General features: G+C 39.5%; 2 protein-coding genes across 2 annotated transcripts; both read left to right on the top strand.

Moving 5' to 3' along the window:
• The first annotated feature begins 7451 nt into the window (after nucleotides 1-7451).
• On the top strand, nucleotides 7452-11021 carry LOC149277401 (retinol dehydrogenase 7-like). Its single transcript, XM_089502982.1, has 4 exons — nucleotides 7452-7767; nucleotides 7925-8183; nucleotides 9509-9672; nucleotides 10801-11021. The coding sequence occupies exons 1-4, from the start codon at nucleotides 7452-7454 to the stop codon at nucleotides 11019-11021; spliced, it is 960 nt and encodes a 319-aa protein (XP_089359108.1).
• A 7290-nt stretch (nucleotides 11022-18311) lies between these two features.
• LOC149277400 (retinol dehydrogenase 7-like) lies at nucleotides 18312-22212 on the top strand. The gene is made up of 4 exons (XM_089502981.1): nucleotides 18312-18627; nucleotides 19185-19443; nucleotides 20624-20787; nucleotides 21998-22212. Exons 1-4 carry the CDS (start codon nucleotides 18312-18314, stop codon nucleotides 22210-22212), a joined length of 954 nt encoding a protein of 317 aa, XP_089359107.1.
• Nucleotides 22213-22825: the final 613 nt, after the last annotated feature.

Below are 22825 nucleotides of genomic sequence, written 5' to 3'. Positions count from 1 at the left end.
ATGTCCGCCGCTGGAGGAGACGGCTCGCAAGGGAGCGGTATCGGAGGTCTTTAACAGACCTCCTGCTCCCTTGAGTGATTTTAAGCCGGTTCCCTCGCGATCCGCGCGGCAACTGCTGCTGTGCGCCGGGGTTTGTTGTCAGATCCCGGCGCACAACACTGAAGCCGCCCCCACCGCCGTCCGTGCCCTCTGAACCGGAAGAAGACAGAAGAAGAGGAGCGAAGAGGAAGAAAAGGAGCTGACTGCTGTAAGAAGAAAAGAGGAAAGGTAGGAAATCATTCAGTGAGAGTGGATTGGTATGTGTGGAATCTGTGGATTGGTATGTGTGGATTGGTAAGTGTGGATTGGTATGTGTGGAATCTGTGGATCGGTAAATGTGGATTGGTAAGTGTGGATTGGTATGTGTGGAATCTGTGGATTGGTATGTGCGGATTGGTAAGTGTGGATTGGTATGTGTGGAATCTGTGGATCGGTAAATGTGGATTGGTAAATGTGGATTGGTATGTGTGGAATCTGTGGATTGGTATGTGTGGATTGGTATGTGTGGATTGGTATGTGTGGAATCTGTGGATTGGTAAATGTTGATTGGTAAATGTGGATTGGTATGTGTGGAATCTGTGGATTGGTATGTGCGGATTGGTATGTGTGGAATCTGTGGATTGGTAAATGTTGATTGGTAAATGTGGATTGGTATGTGTGGAATCTGTGGATTGGTATGTGTGGATTGGTAAGTGTGGATTGGTATGTGTGGAATCTGTGGATTGGTATGTGTGGAATCTGTGGATTGGTATGTGTGGATTGGTATGTGTGGAATCTGTGGAATGGTAAGTGTGGATTGGTAAATGTGTGAGAGTGATGGGAGTTATGCTGTACCATTTCCAATGTCTTTTTCATTATATAATTATGCTCTAAAGTACATCATAACTCCCATCACTCTATGCTGTTACATACAGTGGCAGAGCTGGGAGACAGAGGCCTTGCACCCGCACCGCAGGACTCCTGAAAGGTAAGTGAACTTCAAAGGGGGGAGAGGGTAGATAGTTAGGAGGGGGTAGATAGGGAGAAGGGAGTGAGACAGGGGGATAGGGTGTAGATAGGGAGAAAGGAGTGAGAAGGTGTAGATAGGGCAGAAGGGGGTGAGAATGGGTAGATAGGGAGAAAGGAGGGTAGCAAGAATATTGAAATAAAGAGTCAGAATGAGAGAGCGAAAATGAATGGATTAATGTGTAGATGAATTGTGCGAATGAGTGAGAGAATGAATTTGTGTAAATATTTTGTGTGAAAGAAAAAATAATTGTGTGAATCAATTAGTGAGTGACTGTAAAAGTGTTTGTGTTAATCATAGGTGTATAGTTGATTTGTCAAAAAGGCAAAGATGGTATAAGCAGGGTGTTTATGGGACAAAAATGGCACAGGCAGGGTGTTTATGGGACAAAGATGGCACAGGTAGCGTGTTTATGGGACAAAGATGGCGTACACTCGGCTGTTTGGGAACAATGCTGACTCATGCTGGGCTGTTTGGGGGCAAAGATGGCACATCCTATGTGTGTGTAATTTGGGTGCTGGTCAGGTTCTATGTGGGCAATGTGGACGCTGGGGTTTTTTTGGAGGGTTATTAAAGAAAGCACTATTATATGTTCAGTAAATGTTATTTATACGTGTTTATTTTACTTATAAGTTATTAATTAATTTTTTCAGATTTCTTGTTGTTTACAGTTGACATACAGTTTACAAATTGGTGCAATAAATATTCTTTCCAACATAATTTTGTAGATGTCTTTACATTTGGGGGGGGTGCCACTTACAGGATCCGCCCCGGGTGCCAAATACTCTAGGTACGCCCCTGCACACACATATGTGTGTGTGCTGACACCATTTTAACTTGTCAATAGTAGCAGTTACAGACTGTTGAGAGTTGGAGTGTGAGACTAATGCTCATTGCAAGCTTACCCTATTGCAAGTTAACTAATAGTTTAATTTAGTGCATAAAATTTACTGTTATAGGGTGGATTGGTGAAGCTGTAGTGACTAGTTTAGTGTATTACAGGGACTGCAGCAGAATTAGTTTTCTCTATTCCTGAGTAGAGTTTAGTTGATTAAGACAGTTGCCCATTTAGGCTACTAGCCAAACCTGTAATTTGTGGACAAGTTTTTTTTTTACTACGTGCCCTACTGCTGTTGCTGTCAGGGCCGGCCTTAGGGGTGTGCGACCTGTGCGACCGCACAGGGCGCCATGGTAGCAGGGGCGCCTGCCCGGGACTTAAATTAAAACATCGGGGTTTTTTTCAAACTTTATTTAACATCATTCATGTTAAATAAAGTTAAAAAAAAAACCGATGCTTTAATCTAAGTCCGGGGCAGGGGCGCCGAGCGGTTGCTCGTGAAGTTCTCAGCAACCGCTCGACGCCCCTCACTCTCCGTGACTATTCCGGTGCTCAACATGAAATGCCGGCACCGCGGCAGAGCGAGAAGACGGATGCCTCCCGCTCTCACCGCAGAACTCCGGCAACAAGGTAAGTGAGGGGGGGTGTAGTTTGAAGGGGCAGAGGGGGGTGTAGTTTGAAGGGGCAGAGGGGGGGTGTAGTTTGAAGGGGCAGAGGGGAGGGGTAGTTTGAAGGGGCAGAGGGGAGGGGTAATTTGAAGGGGCAGAGGGGGGGTAGTTTGAAGGGGCAGAGGGGGGGTAGTGAAGGGGGGGCACCAGAGGAGTAGTCCACACAGGGCGCCACAACGCCTAAGGCCGGCTCTGGTTGCTGTCATTACTCTGGGGGAACGTTTTTTTTAAAAAAAATTCTATAATGAAATGTAAGCCAAGAAGGTGTCATGGACCTCCGTCTGAGAACGTCCCCCAAATGTGGTTCCAGATAAAAAAGGGTCCCCAAATTTAATCCGAGCCGAATGACCAGGATACAAAATTTGTTGCCTGAAAACGAATGCACCAAAAATTATACAAAACTTTCGTCCAAAGCAGTTTTGCTCGCTGTGCACAAGTCTGTAATGGGTTTTAGCACATAGTTTAGTTTGGTGGGTGTAGGAAATTTGGGGATAGTTTAGGGTTTTAGCATTAGGGAGGGATGAAATTAAAACAATTGAAATAAACTTTTTTGAATGTTTAAAAGTTTTAAAAAATATCATGCTTTTATATAGCAGAGGAGGCATATGTCATCCTGCCCTGTGGGAGCAGCAAATAAGGCATACAGCATCTAATGATACCAAATATGTTGGTTGACTAAATATACAAAGCTTCAGATGACTGTTGCTTTACAGAAATAAGATGCACAGATCCCATGTATGATAATTAAATCTTGGTCCCTGAAATTCCACTATTTCAAGCCACGTCTGGCATCAACTGTAATATTGATGGCTATGAGCCACAAAATTTTGTTAACTTTTCTTTTACTACCAAGATTTTGCAAAATACAGTTTTGGAGACAAATAGGTGTGCCACATAATATCTGGCTACTAACCAAGGCTCATCTAGCTGTAGGCTCTGGCACCCCACTGATATTTATGAAGATTATTTAAAAACAAAACCGTACTGGAACATAAATCTAGTTTTAGCAACTCCATTTCCTAGGTTATAAAACATCACTAAAGGACCAGAGCAGTCTCTCTCTCTCTCTCTCTCTCTCTCTCTCTCTCCTCGGTGCCGGTGCTTCATGCTGAGCGCCAGAATATGACATCAAATCCCGGTGCTCAGCAATGAAGCTGTGGCAGACCAGCAAGACCGAAGCCTTGCACTACCACCACAAGACTTCATCAAGATAAGTGAACTACAAAGGGGGTAGATAGTGAGAAGTGGGGAGAGGGGGTATATAGTGAGAAGTGGGGAGAGGGGGTAGATAATGAGAAGTGCGGAGAGGGGGTAGAAGCTGTGGCAGACCAGCAAGACCGAGGCCTTGCACTCCCACCACAAGACTTCATCAAGATAAGTGAACTACAAAGGGGGGGTAGATAGTGAGAAGTGGGGAGAGGAGATATAGAAGTGAAAAGAGGGGGTAGATAATGAGAAGTGCGGAGAGGGGGTAGATACTGAGAAGTAGGGAGAGTGAGTAGATTGTGAGAGGGGGGAGACTGAGAAGGGTGAGAAGTGGGAGAGGGGATACATAGGGAGAGGGGGCGAGGGGGTAGATAGTGAGAAAGGGTGAATGATTGGTGTGAATGAGTGAGAGAATGAATGCTTGTGTGAATGAAAGAGTGAATCATTGAGTGACTGTATAAATGTTTGTGTATATCATGTTTAAGTGATTTGGGGAAAGGCAAAGATGGCACATGCAGGGTGTTTTTGGGACAAAGATGGAAAAGGGTGGGCTGTTTGCGGACAAAGATGTTTTACGCTGGGCTGTTTGGGGACAAAGTTGGCTCAGGGTGGGCTGTAATTTGTGTGTGTAATCTGGGTGCTGGTCAAGTTCTATGCGGACGCCAGGGCTGGCCTTTGGGATGTGCAACCTGTGATCTATGCCTGTAATTTAGTTTTTAATTTAGCCTGTGATTTCCAATTTATTTATACCTGCAAAGCTGGGGTTGTGTGTTATTCTGTTGATCTGTATCTGCTAGGCTATGTTTCCATACATTATTATTGTATACCTACACATTCAGGATTTGTATGTCTGATTCTGTTTATTTGACCTATACCTTAAATGCTATGTTAACATGTGATTTTCAATTGATCTATACCAGCAAAACTGGGTTTGTGTGTTATTCTTTAGATCTATACCTGCTATACCATGTTTCCATGCATTATTTATGTATACCTGCAAATATAGGGTTTGTATGTCTTATTCAGGTGATGCAAGTGCTGTTTACATGTGTTGCTTATTTGATCTATAGTTCACAGGGAGGAAGGAAAAGAGAGGTATGGCTTAGCGAATGAGGGGACAAAGGGACTCTGGGGATGATTACAGGGGAGAGGACCTCTCAATGTTACGGTAGGGTCAGAAAGAGGAACGACTGCACTGACTCTCACTGTCTTCCCTTAATCTCCAGTCAGCGTGGCAAATATATATTTTTTGGTGTGGGAGCAGAGGGAGTGATTGCGTGCTAGGGAGCGTGGAGCGGGGCCCAAGGAAATGCTTTCTGGAGTCCATTTTTTTCAATATTTCAAAAAGTGTTTTTGTTACAAAGATTAGCTGGTTTTTTTCTTATATTTAATGTATATTATTGTTACCAGTGTTTCCAGTTATATATTATTGTACTTGTATGTACTTGCACATAAATAATCTTTAATTAAAACTAGTTGTTTGCACCAGAGGAGTAGTCCGCACAGGGCGTCTGAACACCTAAGGCCGGCCCTGCTGCCAAGCAGCTCATACACTCTGGAACTCTCTGCCACATTCAGTCAGGGAAGCCCCATCTTTAGAGACTTTTTTTTTATTAAAAAGACTTAACTCTTAAAATCTTTTCTCCCAAGCATGCAGCTAATTCACTTTTATTTTTCCAATCTCCAATTATGTAACTACATTAATATATATGTTTACCCCTGTAAAGCGCTTGGAGTCCCACTGGGAGTATGCTACATAAATTCCTGTTGTTGTTTGTCTAAAAGATTGGGCTAAAACAAGAGGGCTAGAAAACATATTAATGGTAAATGTGTAGCTGTCTTAAAGAATTATGTTATGTAAAAAAAAATAGACATGTTTTAAGGATGAAAAGTTTTTGAAAACTTTATTTTTGATCTTGTACAATAATTTCAAAATGGTGGGTGTTTCTCTCCGTGTTTAATTCTTTTTACATTATACTATTTTCCCACTTCAATTTGGGTCTCAAAGAACCCCTGTTCTTCCTAATGAGGGACATTTGGTAGGAACAGTATTTATTCACTAATGAAATAATTTTTTTTAAATAAATCCTTATGAATAATAAAAAAAAACCATACAAATTACTTCTTGTTATGTTATTCCTTCCCACTCCTCCCCTTTCTGTGTAAACATAATGTGACGTTTAATAATGAAAAAAAAGGTCTAATCACAATACACATTCAAACACGATTCACTTGTAGAGTATGATTCATGCTTTTGATACTTTACCAAGATCACCGAGATTTTCCACATTATAGCTATATGGAAGGTGAGTTTTATTTATATGTATGCTAATGTTAAAATGTTAAGTAATCATGAGATCTTATATTAATATCTATCTGGGAACTTCTAAAAGCAATATAATCTAAATGCCATTGAAATGGCACAACAGGATTATTCTTGTTTACTGGGCTGTAGAATAAAATGCTGCTGATTTTAATTATGATATGGTATGGTACAGTGTTGGTTAACCTGAAGAATAAAAAAACCTAAATAAATAATAATAAAATCTAAGTTTGTGGGGGTGACAGTAGCTTAAAAAAAACTTGCATGCACTTAAATATTTTCTGCTGTCATGTAAGAGAGGGAGCCCCAAATCAAAATATGTATTGAAGTTTAGCATAATGATTACCCAGGTATTTGTAAAGTAAGACAAAGTGGGACAGGTTGAAAACTGAGTTTGTTTGCTTTTCAGGATAAATAAATTAGTCTATTAAATCGTATTAATTATAACTTGTGCTGTTTGATTTTAAATTTATTTCAGAGATGTTCACTTTAAAAAGAGGCTAAACATTTTTAGGGCTATGATCAATGTTAAAAGCGTTGCATGACTGGGAATTAGATTGATTTTCCGTTCTCAATGTTAACTCCACTTCTCCTAACCCTTCCCCTTTACAAAGGCATCAGAAAAAATCATCTACCACTAAGAGAGATAATAAAATGAAGAATAAGCATTGAAATACGTGGAAACGAAGTTGCTAAACTATACATTGTGATACTTGGGCAATGTGGCAGATCCAAATCAGAGATGAATGGTCACAGACTCTAGGAGATTGATCTTTAGGATAGTGGAGCGATATACATGCTACACAGTCATTTGAAATAAATTTTCAGTAAAACTGTTCATTTCATATTACTATATTATCCAGATTATTTCCCAGATATTCATCTGCTACAGCCAAAATGATTGTGTGGAGCAATTTATTGGCTGAATTCCAGCTAAAGCTAATGACTGAATAGGGATTAAATTGACTGATTAGGGATTAAACAATTTAGTGAAAAAATCTATCTACATTAAATCATTTAAAAAATATCTTTAAAATAATATGTATAATGTAATGTTAATAACGTTAGCTGTTGTATAAAGGTGCAAATATGAAAATACCCCATCCATTTTTTCAAATTAATACTTTCCAAGATCCCAGTATTAATTACCATTTCTGCTCTTTGGTGAAATTACCTATTTTTCCTATTGTACAATGTTTTCTCCTGACCACTAATTGCAGAAATTCAAAAACAACCCTTTTATCTTATCTGTACCAATGTCTATGTTAACTATCACAAAGATTAAAATAGCATTTTAATTTTATGTAAAAAAAAACAACTTTCAATAACAATGTTTTATAAATTTCAAAATTAGAGAACAACTGCAACCTCATGTGGATCCCTTTGATGGTGGTGCTGTTGGCTCTGCTCTTCCTATACAGATGGGACAGACAGAGCAAGATACTGGAGAATCTCTCAGATAAATATGTACTGATTACTGGATGTGACTCTGGATTTGGGAACCTATTGGCAAAGCAGTTGGATCAGCGTGGCATGCGGGTACTGGCAGCTTGTCTTACTGAGAAAGGAGCTGAGGATTTGAAAAAGGAAACTTCCAGCAGACTGCAGACAGTAATTCTTGATGTGACTGATAGCCAGAGTGTGAGTTATGTTGCCAAGTGGGTCAGTAACTGTGTTGGAAATTCAGGTAAGAAAATGGAATGGAAAAACAACATTTAGTCTGAAGCTCAAATCCCTATTATCATCAGGAAATCAACTGATAAATACTTGTTTTTGGCATAAATTATGTCCATTGACCAACATATTTATAAAGTTGACCCACCTCCCCTTTTTAATTTTTGCAGGGCTCTGGGGCTTAGTAAACAATGCTGGAATTGGATTTCCAAACGGCCCCAATGAATGGCAGAAAAGAGAAGATTTTGCTAAGATTCTGGATGTGAACGTACTAGGTTTGGTGGATGTGACAATAAATGTGTTGCCTTTCATCAGAAGAGCTCGAGGACGGATTGTAAATGTTTCTAGTTGTGCGGGGAGACTGGCTGTAATTGGAGGAGGATACTGTCCCTCTAAGTTTGCAGTGCAAGCCTTCTCTGATAGTCTACGGTGGGTAACTTGGCTGCTCTTTGCGTGCAGGTCCAAGTGGTAGACCAGGCTTGAATATTCTCATGTACTTCCCCATTTTTTTCATAGGTGGCAATATCTTTAAGGCTTAGCAGGATGGACTAGTAAAGAAGCTATAAAGAGTAGGGTGCAGAGCAATTATTTCTTATGTAGAGGCAACTGAGTCAGGTACACAGCGTACGTCTAAGCGCACCAAATTGCTCTGCCCCCTACTCTGTACAGCGGTTTTACTGCTTTAGTGCTCTTCTCCCTGCATATCACTTCCTGGTTCATACACTATACCACTGTATGCAAACATACACAGCAGTCTAACACCATCTGCTAACACTGAAACAATGTACACTGTAACATAAGTATCAGGTAAGGAACTCAGTATGCATGGATCAGCGAATGAGAAACAGGACAGGCACAACTGGAGATTGATAGCTATCAGGCTTTAATCAGAAAGCGAATCCAAACAGAAATGCTGAACCTCACTTAGGCAATAAGGCACGGGAGCACAAAAGTCCATATAGTAGCAGGAACAGTATTGCAGGACTCACTTAGGCGATAAGGCACCACACACACCTATTGTAACCCTTTATACTGCACATACACTTATTTTAACCCAGTAAACAGACACACACACATTTCTATTTCTCCTCATCTCTCTCCTCATTTTCTCTCCTACTTCTTTATCTCCTGCTTCTCTATCCCCTTTCTTGCTATGTCTCTCCTTTCTCCAAATCTTACCTTTCTTTCTCTTCTTCTTCTTTGCATTGTGATTTTGGGAACGTAAGGTCTGTTCATACAGAGCTCTGTCACAGTGCTTCCACAAAGAGCTCACTGCTTCAGCGTCAAATGACCCTGCTCCTCCAGCAGCAGTCCAATCCACCTCTGGAGAGAGCTGGCAGAGTGATGGAACCCTTTCCCTGGAACTTACCTTCTGCGCGCAGAGCCACCTGGTACTAAGAACCATCCCTGTCTGGGTGCTGCGACGCACCTGATTAAGGTGCCCCAGGTGGTAGTAAGGTGGCCTGCACGAGTACAGTGAGAATAACCATGTTTATTTATGTGGCACTGATTTGACCCCATTTCCAAAATTACTAATACAAGCATGTCATACATGTTTGCTAAGCAATGATGTGTAGTTTTAAAAATACTTTATAAATGTTTGTTCTATACATATGTAAAGCAACAGACAGAGGGGAGCTGCTTTAACTTTGAGGAAAGGAGACAAAACACCATTATAAGAAATATCCATATAGTTAGACAAAAAGCTTTCATTTACTGAATCTTTTCATTTTGTTTTGTGGTGACCTCTGCAGAAGAGAATTACAAGAGTTTGGGGTAAAAGTTTCCATCATTGAACCCGGTGCATTTCTAACTCCAATGGCTTCTCTAGAACATCATAATGAGTATCTGAAACATCTGTGGGAGAAGGCTTCTGCTGAAGTCAAGAAGAGTTATGGCGAGCAGTACTATCAACAATGTGAGCGTCTCGGTTTGTAGGTCATCCAGGTATAGACTACTGATGAACTTAAGGTTTCTTTAAAGTTCTCTTCCAATGATTCAGGGATCCTTTAACAGAGTGTGAATACAATTTTGGGTAATATGGTGACCCAGCATTGCTTGAACCTAAATTAAGACTACTTTATAACAAACTTGGCTCCAGGTGCATATGGTTTTGCCAAGTACTCTGCACTTCATAAAAAGAACCTCATGCCACTCTCCTGATCAATAACTGGGTTCCTGCTCCCATGCGATGCCATTATAACAGGATGTCAATGAACATATTCAAGAACAACCCAGAAAATGTTTGTTATGGAAGTAAATGTCTTGTGATGTATCACAGTGACTCTTTGCAAATGAGGGACATATGATAATCCACTCCAAAAGTAGGAAGCATACAGATGAGCAAAGTTCCCAGAACAGATGTTTAAATACCATTGTTATCACACTTTTGGTAAGAAAAAAAAAAGTTTCCTGAATCATTATAAGTTAATTTTAAAGGAACCCAAAGTTTTTCAGACTTGAAGAAATACATTAAATACAGTAAGAACACTAAAGAAGTGGATAGATGCCTTTAAATATTGGCTAATGACTTTTTAGCAAAGAAGAATATGCAGGTATACAATTGAAAATCACTTAAACAAGGGTTTGTTTTTTTGGCTTCCTCTAGATCAACTTGTGTTTTTATTCTCAGCCTAAAATAAATACTGTTATTATACTTTCCAAATACAAACCTCAAGATATATTTATGACCTGACTAAGAACAACAAAAAGGAACTATTATGGTATTTTTTCACATGGCAGGTGCTATTGTGATTATATTGAGGTCCCTTCTATCTCCCTGTCTAGCTGGCTATTGGGAGTACCATATATGTATCCAAAGTCTGTAGCAATACAAGCAAATGCAAATACTTTACAAGATCATTGTCTAAAGATAAGATGAGTTATTTGAGAAAAATATAAATTTTCACGAAAAGGGGGAATACAAGTCCCTGCACAGACTTAGCCTTTGATTAGGGATTCTAAAGTACACACAAACAGTAGAGGGTGTGTCTAATGCTTTTGGCAAAACCAAGGGTTAGGATGATTTACTTCTGTGTTTCAACAGATATAAAGAACATACAAGAACTGCATAAATCAATGAACCCCAGGCTGAATGAGGTCACAGACTGCATGGAACATGCCCTGACAGCTATTTATCCCTGGACACGTTACTCTGCTGGCTGGGACTGTAAACTCTTTTATATTCCGCTTTCCTACCTCCCGACACTGTTATCTGATTATGTGTTGTGCCGCTCTGCTCCAAAACCAGCCTGTAGAGCACATTGAGCCCTTACTGTAAATATTTGGAAGCTGCACATGAGATCAGAGCCAAAATGTACATGTGACTTAAATTTGGCAGGATGCCAGATGTATTTATCCCATGATTGCAATTTGAATTTTGAAAATAGGTTGTGCGGACTGTGTTGACAATGCTATACAGTTTGTCAGGACATTTGTCACTAGTACATGGCGAGAGGCCCTTACTAGTGACAGTTGTAGAATATATTGTATTAGTTTGAGTCCTGGTGGGGTAAACTCTGTTCTCATAAAAATCATAAAGAAATGACTCAGAATATTTTATTGTGTGTCTACTCATTCAATAAATGAAATAAATATGACAAATTGTTTTTAATAAAACTCAAGGAATTACCTGTGGTTTAGACCATATGCTTGTGGGTGTCAAATGCAGTTTCAAGTACTTTTTGTCACTAGAGTCTTGTAATGGTCATTAATGGTAAAGACTCATTATTTGATGTAACCATCAGGGCTGACACGGGGGAAGCTACAATAGTGTTGCAAGTCCCAGGAGGCAAAGGCACACTGCTCCTCCAACCATCCTGGGATGTCTAATGGGAAAACATTTAGGAATGGAGTGTCACATAGAACTCCCTTCTTCTGCTTCCCCACTGACCCACCTTCGTAAAGCTTATTTAGAGGCTAGGTTACGATGACACCAAATGTCTTTGGTAGGCAGCTATAGTCTTACAGTATTTAGGAATACACTGGGTTAATTCTAACCCATCAACCGCTATTTAAAGGAGTCTCATGGGTGTCCATGGTGAGGCCTACTGGAGCAACAGCAGGGAAGGGAGAAGAAGCATGGGTTAACTAGACACATTGGCATAAAAAACACATGGAAGTTGTCAAAAACACTTTTGCTTAATTTTGTACAATCTGTGCTCTCAATCTAGCTGGTCTTGTTCCCTATACTCTGGGAGCTACTTCTTCATAGACACAGATTTCCCGCCTGAGCAGAGACACAGTTTGCATGCTACAGACACAGACACTTTATTTCAAACATGTATTGCAGTTAGGGATAGTTAATACTCTGGCTCTCATGACTCCCAGCCTGGTATGTTAAACAACATGGGAATATGAGTACAACTGGAGTGTCAAAGGTTAGTTTTTTTATCATTATGGATTGGCACTGCAGCTGCTATGGAATGCACATCTCATGGTTCTCAGCCATCTATTTAGTTGGCTGAACATCATGACAAACAGCAACTTGAGTGCCAAATTTTACCAAAACTGCTGGAAAACTATCAATGTCCTATTTTGGTTCCAAGCCTTTATGTCCCTCAGAATGCTCCCATGAAATACAATCATTACTGGCTGAACAACTGTTACAACAGAGCCAGCAAAATAATTTAAAATCACACACAATAAGAAACCGGTACAAAAGGAGAAGAGTGGGGTAGTTGTGGCTAATCTTTACCACCCCAGCTATTGTAAATTAAGTTCTCATGTGGTGCAGGTACATGTTGGCCTATTGGCTACTGCCATGGTCATATCATGGGACAACTGCTAAAATTGGCTATTCTACCCCTTCTTATGCTTTTAGGTTATGGAAGTCACCGTGACAAACAAGTAAAAATCTCTAATTTAAAAACAGGAATTTAAGGGAATAGTTACTGCAATCTACATAAAGTTTTATTTTGCAGAGAGCTATGATACACAAAACATATATCCACCATCATTGAAAAAACTTTCGTCACGTCACTAAATTCTACATTTTACAGTTTTCTACAGTAATTAAATATACAATATATATATATATATATATATATATATATATATATATATATATATATATGGTATATTGAACCTATATGCCAACCATAGCTCTAACCCAGCTCACACCTCAATCTGCCTCATCAAAAAACAACCAACCATTAGTTTTGTTGGGTGAGTCTAAGCCTAGCTTTTCCATCTTTATGTACTAGAAACTAATGTATATAGTATATTGCCTGCGTCAAGGGGTAAGTCCACTGAGGGGGAGATCTGTGGTAGATCTGCAGTGGCAGCTTCTACTTGTAAGTGGTTTATTGTTTTTCCTACAGATACATAATGCATGTAAAAGTACTTAAAGTGGTGGAGCTGTATGGGACACTATCTTATTAAATGGTCTGCCTCGTTAAATGATATGCTGTTTCATAAAAGTAAAGTAGTCTCTTCTTATTAAACATTTACTAAGCTGACTGCACTGACAAGCAAAATGCACAAGCTATAGTTTACTTTGATTAAATATACTAAAAGCTGAGAAAGTTTCAAGTTAGAGAGCGCAATTAGGATACTTCTACAACTAAATGGTAATACATGTCTGAACAATATATTGTTATTTAAAAAAAAAAAAAAGCAATTTGGAAAGTTGAACTAGGACGAGAGAAAAAGACCCTGCCAACAGTTAAACAGCAGGAACATTTTGATGTTGTAACACCAACCAGTTTTCCTTTTTACACATCTGGTATTTATCATCATGAGCCTGGAGGCAACATCAAGGAGTGTTTCTCCCTGAAGTTCAGCCAAGCATCGTTATTTCTGACCTTGCACAGGGATTTAAGTACATCATTCCACAATAGTTTCACAATAATCTTGAACACACGATACATTTCAATGCCAAATAAAATTATTTGGCCGCTCCCTTCAAGTTTATGTTGGTGGTTTTGATACACATAAACCAACCTTACAGCATAAAAACCAAATGTAATAATATCATTGTTTTTCATTAAGTCTCTTTATAGCTTTGATTTCAATTTTAAAGTAGGGTTATTAATTTACCTGATTTTAATCTAGTCCTGCAATATACTTTTTCCATAAGCCCTCCCAGGTTAAAAGGGTAGTTTGGTCACTCTAGCGAAAAAGGGGGCATTCCAGGCGGCTCTTTTAATGAGGTCCGCTTCTAAAATAAGCTTCATGAAAAGCTTCTTGCAATGTATTTCACTGTTGTAATAGTTCTATGCAATCTGCTACTGCTCTGTAAATAAATATAATGAAAATTTGTATTTTCTATTAGCATACCAAGTTAAAAGACCCATTGGCTATGTTCTCGTTTTACCCTTCCTTCCTGTGTTATAAATAGTACCTTTGTTTGTGAATAGCATGGTCGTTTCAGGCAACTCACCAGTTCTGTGTGTGACGTGAGGATGCCACGTTGCACTGATTCCCAAGCCATTCAGATTTTAGGCCCTGAAAAGGTGAGTACGTTTTATTTCTGTTTTTATTTTTTTAAACAAATCACAGGCATAGAAAAGTAAATCCATCACGTGAGCTCTCAACTACTAAGCGTTTACACCTTCAAGTCCCAAATTAATAAAAAGTCTCCAGTGGATGAATTGAATTTATGGATGTAAGCCTTTGCAGTGCAACATAGCCATGTTGTCAGAAGAACTCTGCTGATAATATTACTGCCAAATTCTTTGTTAGCATTTAAAATAACAATGTACTTATGGACAAAGTGACCAGATGGGACTTTTAAATGCATATGCTTAAATATTTAATTCTCGAGGTGTCAGCTAAGATGTACCTACCTGGCAAATTAGGTATAGAATGCCGACTGCATACATCATATGTAGTGTACTAGGGCTGCCTATCAACTTTCTTAAGGACATTTGGATTTTTTACTTGTACTATTTGGTTTGGCATATGTGGGCTAAGTAATTGGGTAATATACATTTTTTCTTTTTTGTATTTTTACCATTATATCATGTGACAAGATGCACAGTTTGCCTGCACGGTATCCCTAGGTAATATATAAGCCTGTCAACTAAATATAAATATAGCAAAACTATAGAAACTTTGGCACTCAAAGGGTTATGTGATAACACATAAATTTGTAATGGCCACCAATTTTAAGGTGATATCCTACACTCCAAAGTGATTACATTACTCACTTATTCATCCAATAGCATGTATACCTCAGTTGCTGCTCTAGGTCTGACTCAGGGCAGCACTCCCAGCCACCCCTTCTGGGGCACCCATTCTTACTTCAGAGCACCTGGATATGACATCATATCTGAGCGATCTGTGTCTTAACGCATTCTTAGAAGGCTGTGCTGTCTCAGTATAGCCCTCTGTAGTCTAAATGGGCAGGTTGGGGAGATCAGTGATCTTCCTTGTAACCAGCCCACGGAGCAGCTCGAAAGGAAAGCATATCGCTCAAGCATAGAAGCCAAAATATAGAGGCACCTCCAAAATTGTTATCAAGAAAACATTGTAACATTGATTATATCTGTGTTATGTCTTGGTTGAGCCGCATATTATGCAGGGTAAGAGCCCCACTTAGAAAGAAGAAACTAATCAGAAATCATAATATATATTGAAGTTTAAGTTGAAACTGCAACTGCCCTGCAAACTCTCACTTTACTGAATAAACCCATACTTCCCAACTGTCCAATCAAGCTACAGGCAGTGGGGATCTTGGGTGGGTTAGGAAGGTCTCTCCTAACTAGCCAATCGATTTGTAAAATTGATTGATGTCTGTGCTGCAAAAGCAGATAATAGCTCCCACATGGCCTCCTCACGGCACGTTGATGGAAATGACACTGTATAGTGTGGTTCTTCCTCAATGCTTTGGAAAGTTGTAACGTAAGTGAAATGTTCTGCTCCTGGTCCCACCTATAAGCATTATCCGTCTCTAATTATGTCCCCCAATGAAGATGTCTTGCTTTTTCACCTGAAATGTTGAGGTTGATGACCAATGGTACAGATACACAGGGACCCATAGCAATTCTTTGAACCTAGTAAGACCCGTTTCATAAGGTCTTAAATAAAAGTAAAAAATATTTTCTGCTACACAACTTCCGCTTAATAGTTATATGTTTCAAAACATCCTCTTAACCTTTTTTTTGTTTGTTTAGCTGTTGTTTCCAGTTTATATAATGGGCAGTATAAGGGACAGGCCTGGATTGGCTATCTGGCACACTGGGCAAATTAGGTCCTGAGGTGTGTAGCCGCCAGTTGGATACATGCCGCCACACGCTGCATGACTGTAAAAAACATAACATTCCTCCTGGACCTTTAAGGCTAATAAACGTTGTCAGGCCCAGTAGACTTGGTTTATTGTGAATCTAGTGTTTAGCCAATATGTGTGTAGTAGATACATGGACTGGTTCAAGCAGAAATGGTACGATGGTGGAGTATCGAGAGTTAACTGAGTTTAAATGAGATGTGGTGTGGACCCAATTAACTCTACATGAGGTTTACTCCAGTCAATTAGCATCCTTGTATTTTTCTGGAAGTCATTTTGCCTAAACCATTCCTAGCTAGAAAGGCACTGTTTTGACCCTGCAAAGAACCCTCCAACAAACAAAGGAGTTACAAACTCAGCCTAATTTTTACTACAGGTTATATTTAAAATATTAAATATAGATTCAGGGATTAACATCTGGGGGTCCTCGTATGTATATTTGAGGTGCCCCCATTTTTACTAGCAGATTGACACCAGACAAGGTTGGGGTATCTCCAATCATTTAAGAGATAAACAAAAGTCTGCAGTGTTAGATCACAGATTGACCATGTAAGGTCTTTATGGAAAGAGGAAATTCTGAGAAGTCTGAATCTGCAAAATATAACATTTATATCAGATCCATATCCTAAGATATCCAGCTTTTCTTAATGGTGCTGTAAATGGAAAAAACCCTTTGCTAGGTGTCAAATAAGTGGCCCTATCTCATAGCCGCTCCTATTTTTCCGCCACATTCATCCCAGAGCCTGGCCTTAAATCTGACCTGCAGTCAACAGGTATAAAATATGCTGGACTTGTAATTTAAGGTGCGCCTATTTTGGGGGCCAAGATCTAATTCTGCAGTAAGACGCCGTTTTTCTTGCCGGAAGCTCCCTGGGAATAGAATCAAGTACTTCTGTAAGTATAATTTCTATTAATTGTTCTCCCTTTTAGGCTAGGTTTCCACTTGGGGTTTTTTTGCTAAAAACGCCCATAAAAACGCCAATTCAGCCACACGGCGTTTTTTTTTTTAAAAAACGCTGCGGCCAGATGTTAGCTGTTCTTCAATAGGAAATCGCACAATGCCATATTCACTTGGCGTTTTTCTGTTTGGCGCTTTTTCAGTCCTCTTTGGCGTTTTTCTGCTTTTTTGGGCTCTGTGGCAGTTTTTCAAAATCGCTGCATGTTGACACTTGCTTTTTTTGCACGGAAATCTTGGCATTTTTCTCCAATAAAAGTCTATGGGAGACAAAAAACGCCATGAAAAAACCATGTGGTTTTTGCCTTGGCGTTTTTTATGGCGTTTTTTTCCACAGTTACAATGCAGAGGATGAACCCAGTATCTGTGTGTCCTATGAGAAATAGGCTGGAAACAAACAGTTTCACACAAAACAAAGTTCATATTGAATTTTACACCATTTGGAACAAACATGCTATTAAAAACAAACATACCCAACTGGATCCTGCGTGCCAAAAGCAACAGCAAACAATTTGCACCATCATTTGGGGCCAATCTTCCTAGAGGAGCAGACATTCGGAATAAAGCATGCCTTACAAACCACAGAAAAGAGACAAAAGGGTCCGCCGGGGCGTTTAAGTAGAACTCTACCAAGGAAATCATCAGGAGGGGGCAGATACTTGCCATGTATCCTAATCCCTTTTAGCTGGGTGAAAATTCCAACGTGTAAAGGCTGGAAAAACTGCCTCAGGTCAAAAAAGCAATTTCCACAGAAAGGCTAAAACGCCAGAAAAAACTCCAGAAAAAACGCCAAAACGCAGGAAAATGCAGTGGCAGTTTTCTTGGCGTTTTTCCTGGCGTTTTTCATCAAGAAAATAACGCAGGACAAAAGCCCAAGTGGAAACCTAGCCTTATTTTTATCTGTTTGGTATGATTAAATTGTTTTTGTATGTACTGTGAATATTTTTTATTTCATAATAAATCATTATTTTATTCCTGCCTTTGTCTGTTATAAGAACCACATTTTCCTTAAAGAGACGTATTTAATAATCCACAGTTTGCATAGATGCTTGGCTAATCTGCATATTTGGGTATCTATCATAAACTACTTGGGAACAGTAGATTAATTGTGAGTTGAGAGTTTTAACCAGGTTTGGTTTGGTGGCAGCATTACCTATCTTTATATTAGAGTGGGAGGTATGTAAGCGGGTCGTTTAATGATTACTTTCTGGTCTAGTGAAGACAGCTAGTGATTTAGACCCTCTTACCGCTAAAATAAGTCACGTACCCGCTTGGAGTAGTGCGCATTCGTGACATTAAAGTGCCAGTGCCACTTAGTTATGCCCAGTCCATACCTGATAAGGAAATATGTTTTACAGAAAGCTGTTCCGTCACCATGTGGATCCCTCTGCTGGTGGTGCTGTTGGCTCTGCTCTTCCTATACAGATGGCACAGACAGAGCCAAATACTCAAGAATCTCTCAGATAAATATGTGCTGATCACTGGATGCGACTCTGGGTTTGGGAACCTGCTGGCAAAGCAGCTGGACAAGCGAGGACTACTAGTACTGGCAGCTTGTCTGACAAAGAAGGGGACTGAGAATCTGAGGAAGGAGACATCCAGCAGACTTCAGACAATAATCCTGGATGTAACTGATAGCCAGAGTGTGAGCTCTGCTGCCAAGTGGGTGAAAGACTGTGTTGGAAGTGAAGGTATAGTAGCATTTGTCCATTAAAATTATTTTTGTGGTCTAAATTATTTCCCTTTGTAATTTCCTGCCTAAATACAGTACATTCATTTTTTACAGAAGGACTACTTGTTGTTCTACTAAAAACTGTACTATAAAAGGCTGGCAGTTAAATGAGTGACCACAAGCTCAGAAAAAACACCTGAGATTACCATGGGGTTTTAATTTTTTTTATACATTTTTTATTTCCTATAGATTCCTAGATTGTATTAGGGGGTGCATAAACAAGAGACGATGGCACTGTCCATAATGCTGCTCGTTAACACAACCACCAAATTCAAATCTAGTAAAGCATCTTGATTTGCAATGGCTTTGTGTCACAAAATGGCGGTTTTCTTATTGCCTTCTATTGGATTGTATGGTTTGCAAGCAGAAATTGTGTCTCAAATTGCTTAAAGAGAAGAAACAGGTATGAGTTATTGGAACAAAATAGTTGGTCAAGATGTGTTTACTGCATTGACAAGCACTTTCTTACTCATGTTCATATTGTAACGGAATGTTTGAAATTCCTGTGTTTTGCAGGGCTGTGGGGTTTAGTAAATAATGCTGGTTTTGGATTTTCTATTGCTCCTAACGAATGGCAAAGAAAAGAAGATTTTCTTAAGGTCCTTCAGGTGAATTTGTTGGGAATGATTGATGTGACTTTAAACCTACTCCCTCTCATCAGAAGATCCCATGGACGAATAGTCAACATGTCAAGTGCTTTGGGGAGGCTGTCTATGGTTGGTGGAGGATACTGCATCTCAAAGTACGGGGTGGAATCTTTCTCCGATAGTTTAAGGTACGAGCTTGCCCCCAAAACCCTGATATATGTGGCCAAGGTCATTGATGGTTACATAATGTACATTTTTAAAGATGCATGGGCCTGGTGTTTATTCATTTGACTAAAAGACAAATGACACAACACAATGGTTTTAAACAAATTAAGATATTTAAAAAAAGAATTACTGATAAAACAAGTAAGACTTATGCATGGTGAGTAAAATCATTTCTGATATTTTTTCATTTTGTTAGTAGTGCAATCCTTTTCAGACAACAAATTAAATCTCCTGACTTTTCTGCTCTGATTAAATTTGTAGTTTTTTCAAAACAACATTCAGTGCAATACTTTCAATGGGAGATGTGCCTGCAACCTTCTGCACTCACTTTTCAACACGATTGCAGTAGCATTTTAGGGCTTAGTACAAGATCTAGACTAGATTTTGCATTGCATGAATACCTACCCTACCTGTCTAACTGCTTTGGTCTGTGCACACATCTTCTCATCCGGTGAGGTACCAGGTATGTCATCATGCCTCAGTGGGCTCATCGGTTCTTGGATGTACCACGCCTAAAAAATGCCCCAGCGTCGCCACAATTGCAGGGGCACTGCTGTCTGACCAGGTGTTTTAGGGGTTAATACTTATTTTTCAAGGAGGCAACAGCAAAGGGTCCTTCCAGGTCAATTGCTGTCAGTTAAGGATCTGCTGCAGTTCAAAAGTGGTCTGAAGATGATCATACATACACCACACCCGCCCGCCCACTCCCGCTTAACTCTCACTGCTCCTGCAGCTTGCCATCCGGCTGCTCACACAGTGCAAGGGGCAAAGAAGACACAGACAAGTTGTTTGGGGGCAATAATGGCACAGGCCAGCTGTGAAGCTGGGGGGCCCCTGGGCAAATTTCACACCAAGGCCCTGTGGTCTCCAGTTACGCCCCTGGAGGGATGTAGGCTAGCAGAAAAAGGCTAGTCTGTGTTTCTGCAGAAGCAAGTCTTATAATTGGTGGGGCGGGTGTTCATCTTAGCACACATCGGGTTGAAGAATTGGTTGACCATTTCAGATTTTTTAACACCATAATTGCAATATAAAAAAACAAAGCATTTAATTCCTATTTAAATACCAAAATAAGCAAATATGAATACATTTTTAGGCATTTGGTTTTAAAAATGCTGCAGTTGTTTTGTTTATTTTTTTCTGCAGAAGGGAGCTGAGGGCATTTGGTGTACAGGTCTCCGTCATTGAACCTGGCTGTTTCAGAACTTTAATGGCTGACGATGAAGGTCACATTAAGAACATAGAACGTCTGTGGGAAAATGTTTCAGCTGAAACCAAGGAGTGTTACGGCGAGCAGTACTACCAACAATGTAAGACTCACATTGTGCATAGTAGTTTGTAGTAGTTTCATAGTAGAAAAAATAAATATTTCAAGTAACCAAAGGCTATATATATATCAAATGTTTTTACAGCAAGAATAAACTCATTATATGTAGTCCTTAAACTTACATGGGGTTAAGTTTCAGGAAAATGTGATGTAGATAGACCAGCCCAATAGTCTTGATAAGAGTCAACTCAAAACCTACTAGCAGAAGCTCAGTCTTTAGTTCTTATTTCTGAATATTTTCTATGTAATTATTACGTACGCATTCTAGAAAACATGAATTTCTGCATGTGTAAAGCAGTAGGCTTTGGCTTACTGTATTGATACTGTAGTGTTTACTGACTGTGATGTATGAAATTATGTATGTCTTATTTTGCATGGTGTGACATTCATGTAGGATTGGTGGTGGAAGGGAGGTATGTTTCTCCTAGATTCCTTTCCTATGTGAAGTAACACCAGTCTTCCACCTGCTAGGTGATTAATGTAGGTGAATGAGAGGGCGGATATAAAAGGGAAGCCACGAGGGCAGATAGTTCTCTGGCTGAGGACACAGAAAGCCTGTCTGTGGGAGAGACATTTGAGTAAAGTGAGTAAAGGTTGCTGGACGTATTGTGTTAAGTTAGCAGAGAGAAGCTCTCCAGCTGGTAGTGAGGGACATCCCTTGTATAGTAAGTGCCGGTATTTCTTTTGTTGCTGTGTTATTTCTTTTGTCTTTGCAACCTTTCTAATAAACCTGACCCTGTGTCAGATTGCACGAACTTACTGCTGTTTGCCTGGTTTGAATGAAGACAGGCACTTGTCTCAGCGAGGGGCGATCCCTGACCTATCTCACAATGGAAAATAATTATAGAAATTATGTTATGTTACCCTATTGCCCTATTGCCCAGTTTCCTAAATAAAATACCCATGTATGTTTAATTTACTATAAACTGAAAGTACATTGCACAGTTATGTAGAGTCTATTGCTTTACATAGGCTACATGGAAAAGTATTAGCATTAGTGGTCAGACAAAAACCATAATAATGAGGAAATATTATGATTTTTTTTTTTTGATTTTTTTTTTATTAAGTTGTAACCAGTCTAGCATTTTTGCTACTTAGGGAAAGAAAAATCCATAGTACCTTTGCATTTTAATGTCTTTGCACTAAGCTTTCAAGAATAATGAATAAATCATGATTATGTTTTGTTCCTACAGATATCCATTCCCTAAAATGCCTGTTTGCAACAGCTAGTCCCAGTTTACACAAAGTCACAGACTGCATGGAACATGCCCTGACTGCTGTTCACCCATGGACACGATACTCTGCTGGCTGGGACTGCAAACTCTACTACCTCCCTCTTTCTTACCTTCCTACTGTCCTATCTGATTATATGCTACATCGCTCTGCACCTAAACCTGCAAAAGTATAGCCCTTTGTCAGGGTTTTATGCAATGCACTGGAATATTAAATACACAATGCAGTTTGCCTGAATAACACCGGCTTACAACTTCTCATGCGTACCCATGGTTCTTTGTGGACTTGTAAAGCCAAACCCCAAAGTGGTATGTTTTCATGATCTCTTCATAAGGATAGCAATACCAAACCATGTAGAAGTCCATCTTATAAAAAGTGACTAAATCTCAGAACCTCTTTTGCTGTTGTGTAGATGTGTTAAGAACGGGAGCTTTTAGTAGGTATCAAGAAAAGTGTTTGGTGTGTTCTGTCACAGGAAATAAATAAATAAAATATTTCAGATTCAAATTCTTGTTTTATATATTAAACTCTAGAGATATATAACTATGAAAAAGCCTGGCAAGTTATATTGCATTGCTAAAACAAAACATATGGGCAGATATTTGTGCAAAAAATCTGATGAGGAAACAAACAATATACAAAGAATGCAACACAATTGTATATCAAATAAATAATATATGTTTAATGCAATATCAGTAATAAATGATGCAGCAATGGCGAACCTATGCTTGCCACAACGGGTACGCCAAAGCCTCTGCTGTAGCACAATGAAAAGATAACCGGCAACT

This window comes from Sceloporus occidentalis, unplaced genomic scaffold, assembly GCF_023333645.1.
Source record: "Sceloporus occidentalis isolate IW3139 unplaced genomic scaffold, rSceOcc1.0.p SCAF_215, whole genome shotgun sequence".
NCBI classification, from domain to species: Eukaryota; Metazoa; Chordata; class Lepidosauria; order Squamata; family Phrynosomatidae; genus Sceloporus; species Sceloporus occidentalis.
The sequence above is the reverse complement of the archived record's forward strand: the minus strand, read 5'-3'. Positions and strand labels throughout refer to the sequence as shown.